Source organism: Jatropha curcas, chromosome 8 (assembly GCF_041381405.1).
Source record: "Jatropha curcas cultivar XTBG-Jc1 chromosome 8, XTBG_Jcur_1.0, whole genome shotgun sequence".
In the NCBI taxonomy this organism is placed as follows: domain Eukaryota; kingdom Viridiplantae; phylum Streptophyta; class Magnoliopsida; order Malpighiales; family Euphorbiaceae; genus Jatropha; species Jatropha curcas.
Window position 1 is genome coordinate 19,064,323 of NC_143158.1, and position 6,447 is coordinate 19,070,769.

General features: G+C 32.9%; 1 protein-coding gene across 1 annotated transcript; it reads left to right on the forward strand.

Annotated features, from left to right (window-relative positions):
• The first annotated feature begins 3,482 nt into the window (after positions 1 to 3,482).
• LOC105640981 (uncharacterized) lies at positions 3,483 to 6,207 on the forward strand. Its single transcript, XM_012225413.4, has 8 exons — positions 3,483 to 3,768; positions 3,842 to 3,944; positions 4,021 to 4,385; positions 4,482 to 4,555; positions 5,163 to 5,205; positions 5,291 to 5,348; positions 5,785 to 5,874; positions 5,967 to 6,207. Exons 1-7 carry the CDS (start codon positions 3,700 to 3,702, stop codon positions 5,796 to 5,798), a joined length of 726 nt encoding a protein of 241 aa, XP_012080803.1. The 5' UTR covers positions 3,483 to 3,699; the 3' UTR covers positions 5,799 to 5,874; positions 5,967 to 6,207.
• The last annotated feature ends 240 nt before the right edge of the window (positions 6,208 to 6,447 follow it).

Below are 6,447 nucleotides of genomic sequence, written 5' to 3' on the forward strand. Positions count from 1 at the left end.
TTGGCGAATACATCATTTAATCCTTGAACTTTAACAAAAAAACCTTGGGCACCCTGAACTATAGAATCGACCTTATAGCACTCTAAACTTCATTTTTTGTAATAATTTCACACCTCCTTTTATCAAAAACAATAAATTTTAAAGGTTTTTGACTTTTATATATAAGATATTGATTTGATATGCGGTTAATATAACATTTGCAATAATAATTTTATATTTTCTAATTTTTCAATAAGTGTTTAATTGATCTAATTTTATAAGTTGAGGTGTTCAATGGGTCAAACAAAGTATTTAATAGGTACAATTTTATAAATTGAGGTATTCAATGGGTCAAAATAAAAGTTAAGGGGACACAAAATTTTTTGTGAAATGTCCAAGAGTGAATTTATGTATTCAGCCAATTGTAATTGTCTAATAAATATAATTACCTAAAGAAACAAGACGCATCCTCCGAGACCACTTGCTTTTCCGTACTTCCTAATTGCTTCCTTAAAACGTTGAATGCTTTTTACCAACCACTCGAGTACAAACTCAACTCAATTAAAAGAAAAGATTGCTATTATGTCAGAAACCACCTCCATCAAATGTGGGCTAAACCTAGAGCATTGTGTTGGACATAGTAACACACCAAGTTTGTATAATAAGAAATGCCTCTAAAATTCATCCTTGCTACTGCTCAATCTAATCTTTCTCAGTACCTCTGCCTCTACAACCACTTTACATCCATTATAATCATCAATGATGCACTTAACTTTCTTATAATCCTTCTTTATATCAACAGAAGCAGTTTCGACTGATGGAATTTTGAGAACCCATCCAACATAGTTTGGTAATATCCTAACCGTGACATTGCGTGGCACCTCAAGGTAAACTTTTTCACTATTAAATTTCTCACATAGCCAATAGCAAAGTTTTCGATTTAGAATTAGTTTAGGCAATTTTAGCAATTCACCAAAATCCAGTTCTATTACCCATTCCTTCTGCTCTTCAATAAGTTCACTGACTAATGCCTTTAAAGCTAAGGATCGACACCGTACATTCGGACTCTATATCGTGCAAATCATATAACATAAATTAGCACTTTCATTTTCATAATCCTCATTACATGAATTAATTTATTTAGGTTAATCAAACTCTTACCACACTTGGTTTCTTAGATTTACGAGTCACACAGCCACCACTATTTTGTTCTTGGAATATAACAAGAACATTCACATAGTTAGCATCATTGCCGCCTTCTTCGTATCTATGCACCTCCCTGAATAGAAATCAAATAAATTCCACAATAACCATATATTCATAAATTATGTTGCCATGCCTATAGCCAATACCAAATGTGCAATATATATACAAATAACAAATTTTTACCAAAGCTGCAACCTCTAATACAAAATTAACTGCAACAAACATTAATAATCTTTAATTAAATTCATTAACAAATTACATAGCTTCTTATTTCCACGAAAATTTCATAGTATCATACTGTCTTATTCGACACTCACGGAAAAATATCCAATCAATTCAACAATAACCTATTTTTCAATTCTACAATTGATTATGCTTTTCTACTGTTCCTAAAATTAGAACAACATCTTCTCAATTGACATTAATCATTCTCTACTCCAAAACAAAATGATACAAACACATAATAATTTACTGCTTTAAATGAAGATATTACTTACCGACTTAATCGATTGGAATGCATGTGCATAATGCTTTACAATCGGCCACACTTTCTCTCCTTTTTGTCAAAGGTTGCTCCGGTTATACCTTTAATTCCTTTCACATTCGAGCGAGAAAGATCTCTCAAAGCGATGACGTCAATCCCTTAAAGCTATGACCCGATTCCTTACACTTCCTGCGACTCCAATTGAAGGACAGGTTCTCTACTTATTTTGCCTCAACCTTCTTCCTCTCATTTTACTCTCTAGTACCATGTATTTGACAATTTTAGCTTTCATCTTTTTTTTTTTTTTTTATTAACACTTATATATTTACCTTACTAACTTTACACATACAGCAGTATTCTCTTCATGTAGAATTGTACATCAGCTATACATGTGGGACCCAAAATATTCTTTTAGCACTAAAATATAACTCACCCTTATGGGCGACTTAAGTGGCCAATCATTACCGTTATAGAAATTACTAATAATGCCACTAAGAAACCCAAATACCCATTCTCTCTTCTTGTACATTAGCAAAACGGTGGCGAAGCTTTGATATGTGAAAATCACCCCCATCTTTTTTTTTTCTTTTCTTTTCTTCTTCTTTTTGGTCTCTGTGTTGTATAGGTTGACAACATGTTGGGCAGGAGGGAAAATCTAGGGGAGCATGACGCGATTTGGAAGATGAAGATTAAATTTAGGATGAATTGGGATGGGTTCTGATACTTGCAGCACGTGTGAGTTTTAATTTAATTTTATTTGTTGTTCATAAACCACTAATTTAAAGGGCAACAGTTACTTAATTGATTAGGTGATGGAACCATATTGTCAATGTCGGGTTTTTGTACAAAACATTCTTATCATAATTCCCGGAGAAGGAAAAGCAGGTGTGGGTTTTAATTTGCATCTTGAGAATTCACACAAGGTTTTTAATGAAATGGATAAAAGAGATGAGCTCTTTTTGCATTGGAGATTGCAGCATTGGAGCAGTCAATGATTCATGAGCATGCTGTGGTTGTTGGATTAGATAGGGTTGAGCTGAAATAATTAATGATAACTTTTGTTTTTATTCTGCTTTTTTAAATAATTTTATAGGGTTGAGCAGTCAGTGATTTTTGTTTTTATTTTAAATAGTCGGATTGAGGCATTGGTCAAAGATTACGAAATAATTTATATAAATAGTAAGGACGAATTAATCTATTTTGTTAAAACTTAGAATTTCCAAAAGTAATTTATATTTAACTTGTGATAAACAATTTACAAAATAATTAAAAAAAAATATTCCTATCTATAGAAAATTTGCGAGTACATTGCTAGAGATGGCAATTTAACCCGACACGGCGGGCACCTGATTCGATCCGATTTTAATGGGCTCCGATAGTGAATAAATGGGTGAATAGGTTCGAGTAGTATTTTTATTATCCATAATAGATTTGGATCGGGTTCAAGTTCAAGGACGCGGTACCTGCTACCCATTACTATTTAGTAAATATTAAAAAATATTTAAGATGACTATTTTTTAAATAAAAAATTATACATATTCACTTTTTGAATTATAATTAATTTTATAATTATTTAATATTTATATTATATTTTTTATTAAGTCAAATTAAATAATTTTATAATTTTTGACTATTTTCATTTTTAAAAAATTAAAATAAAAAACATTTTCTAATGCTAAACAAATTTTAAATAGATTTAAATTTTTAAATGGATAATTATAATCGGGTTTAAAATGAGCTGTACAGTAAATATAAATTTTTAAACGGATTTAAGACAAATTCAGATACTCGCTTATAATCGAATTCGAATTCGAACAGTGTATTTTAGGTGAGTAACCCATTCGTTTTCATTCATATGCATTCAATGACAAGAAGCTGAATTTCCTACAGATATAGGGCACAATTGAGCCTCTTCCCAAAGAGGAAAAAAAAAAAAGTGTTCAACTTCAAACATTACCAGCTACCAGGCCACCGGTTTGAGAGGAGAGGAGCTGGAATTAAACGGCCAGTCCTCTTAGGCAGCGGCGGTGATGGAGTCGGAAGCTTCATCGTCGAACGATCACAGTAAAGAAGACAGAAGCAGGGCAAAAAGAAGAAAGGTAACACAGAAAGAACTAACTTAAAGAAAACGATCTGATTTTTGATTCGCAACTTTCAATTTTTGGTTGATAGATATTAGAAAAGAAGAAGGCAATTGACGAATTGATAAAATCAGCTTCTGTTGTAAAGGATCATCTCGCTTCTTTCCTGCCATTTCGCCATTTCAATAGAAATGGTAACAGCAGTCCTTTTCTTTTCTTTTTTTTTTTTTTAATGAAAATAAATAAAATTTGTCTGTGTGTGATTGTTAGGCTTGTCATTGTACTTGGAATCCGGAAATGGTGATAAACTGTCTGCTTCTCTAAAGCGAAAACTTCAAAACCTTCTTAAGGCTAACATGGAGAGGCATTATGGTCCTGATTGGGCTAGTGAAGAGAAGGTGAAGCAAAGGGAAATGGTAGCACCAGAAGCACGTTATATATTCGTTTATGAAGCTCAGGCTAAAGCTCAAACTCCATCAAATGAGAGTATGTTAGTTGGGTTTGTACACTATCGGTTTACTCTGGAGGAAGAAATGCCTGTCCTTTACGTATATGAAATTCAGCTCGAGTCTCGTGTACAAGAGAAAGGATTAGGGAAATTTCTAATGCAACTTCTTGAGCTTATTGCTCTTAAGGTGCTGAAAGCATTTTCTTTTTGTGGGGTCTGCTTTATATTTGATTATAGTGCTAGTTTACATTTGGAATTCAATTTTTTGTTTGCTCTTTTGCAGAATTGCATGAGTGCTGTAGTCTTAACTGTCCAAAAAGCAAATGTAGACGCTATGAATTTCTATAGTAAGCTGAGGTATATTTTTGACTTGAGACAATATTCGCTTGATATTTTCTCATATATTGCTGATAGTTAAATTAATAGGTTGAAGGGAAAGATTCTTGTTAAACACTAAAATCTTGAACACTAATTTACTTCTATATCAAACGGCCTTTAAGGACCCTACATTTTCTGCACAGTACTGTTCTTGCTTGCTGATTGCAATGTGAGGGCTATGCCGCAGTGGCCTTCGTCCTGCCCTGTCTTTTCTTGTTTATTTTTTGATTTCTAGTCATTCCTTCACTAACCTTACTTGTCATTTGCTAATTTTTCTAATTTCTAGCTTTCAAATATATATCGAGTATAATGTGCAAACTGTCCTCCATTATACTAATCTGTGTATTTCTGTTGAATTATTTCTGACCTGTAAGATATTCTTCATGGAGATAGTTTTTTCTTTCGAGCTTTGTGCAAGGAGGTGGTGTCCTTCCATGTCTCATTCCTATCCTAAACCTCCTTTTATCTCTTTTCCTTGTTCACGAGCTGTACCAAATCTTGGATTTTGCATTTCCTCCAAATGTATGATTTTACTTCTTGGTGGTCCCTTTTTCTTATCTAGTGATTCAGTTCTAACTTTTTGCAGATATACCATATCAAGCATTTCACCATCAAGAGCTGATCCACTGGTGTGAGACTTTGGCTATTTACATTTTATCCTATTTTTAATTGTTTCTCAAGGATTTGATCATTGTTACTTGTCATTTTGTGCAGATGGGAAATCAGAAGAGTTATGAAATTCTTTGCAAAGCATTTGACGATGAAGCTAAAGGTAACTAGATGCTTAACATATCCAGGTCTTATACTTCTGTATGCTTAAAGTTTGACATGCTCATGTTGACGATTAATGAATGAAATTTATACAATGTTTTGTTTAGGTGTCTAATGTGCACGCAAACTTGCTATGACATGATAATTATTGTACTGGGATCCAAAATTTTGTTTTCAGTGTAGTTGAATGTTGATAGCTCTTCTAAGGGCTTGTGGGAAATAAGTTCATCAGGTTTTGCATGATTGTATTCTGTTCATTATTTTATGGGACAGCTTAATTAAGGTGGATTTATGCATACCCTTTTGCTCTTTCTATCTCCTATCTATAATTCCTTTTCATGAATATGTTTCCTGTTGTGTTGGTAGCATTTGCAATTCTGTTCATGAGTATCATTGATTCTGTGAGTCCACTTACAACTGGAATTATTTCATTACAGCCAAAGACGGTTAAGTATTTTCAACGAGTAAACCTGGATGAAGTGGTTTTCTCTGATGAAAGGCTTAAAGATAATTCGTACTGGGCAAAGGTTTGTGTCATACCAGTTTTTTGAGTTCTCTTCATCTGAGTTTTCTATGTTTATATCATTTCCTTCAAGTTTTTTACCCTAATTCTTTGCAGGATGGTGTTGAGAATGGTTATGGTGAAAAGGCACAAGAAATTCTTGGGCAAGTTAGAGGAAGGTACATTTTGTAGTTGAGGCTTTTGTTTTTCATGATACCTTGAGATGCATTCACAGAGAATAAAATCTAGATGTTTATGCTGTTTTGATATAACCTCAATGCCTATGAGAATCAGAAAAGGAATCAAATTAGTTATATAAAGTCATCCTAGGATGATTTGGCAAATTATGCAATTATTATATCATGTCAAACTGCTCTTTTCAAGGAACCTGTAATCATGTAGCCCATAAAGAAAGAGTTATTTTGTTTTAATTCGTACTTTTAAATTTTCAACAAAATAGATTTTTCTGATAATCTTTTTTTGGTATAAGTATCCTGTGGACCCCTAGTCTTTTTTCTTTAGGAAGACAGGGTTTTGGTATTGTTTAACAATTTTTTTTTTCAGCAAATTTTCCTTTTGGAATTTTCTCACTTGGTAT

What these genes read in the sequence shown, in the direction of transcription:
- LOC105640981 (XM_012225413.4), top strand. Translation starts at nt 3,700, where the DNA reads ATGGAGTCGGAAGCTTCATCGTCGAACGATCACAGTAAAGAAGACAGA. An exon ending in GCAGGGCAAAAAGAAGAAAG is followed by an intron (nt 3,769 to 3,841) that starts GTAACACAGAAA and finishes TTTGGTTGATAG; the next exon opens with ATATTAGAAAAGAAGAAGGC. An exon ending in TCGCCATTTCAATAGAAATG is followed by an intron (nt 3,945 to 4,020) that starts GTAACAGCAGTC and finishes TGTGATTGTTAG; the next exon opens with GCTTGTCATTGTACTTGGAA.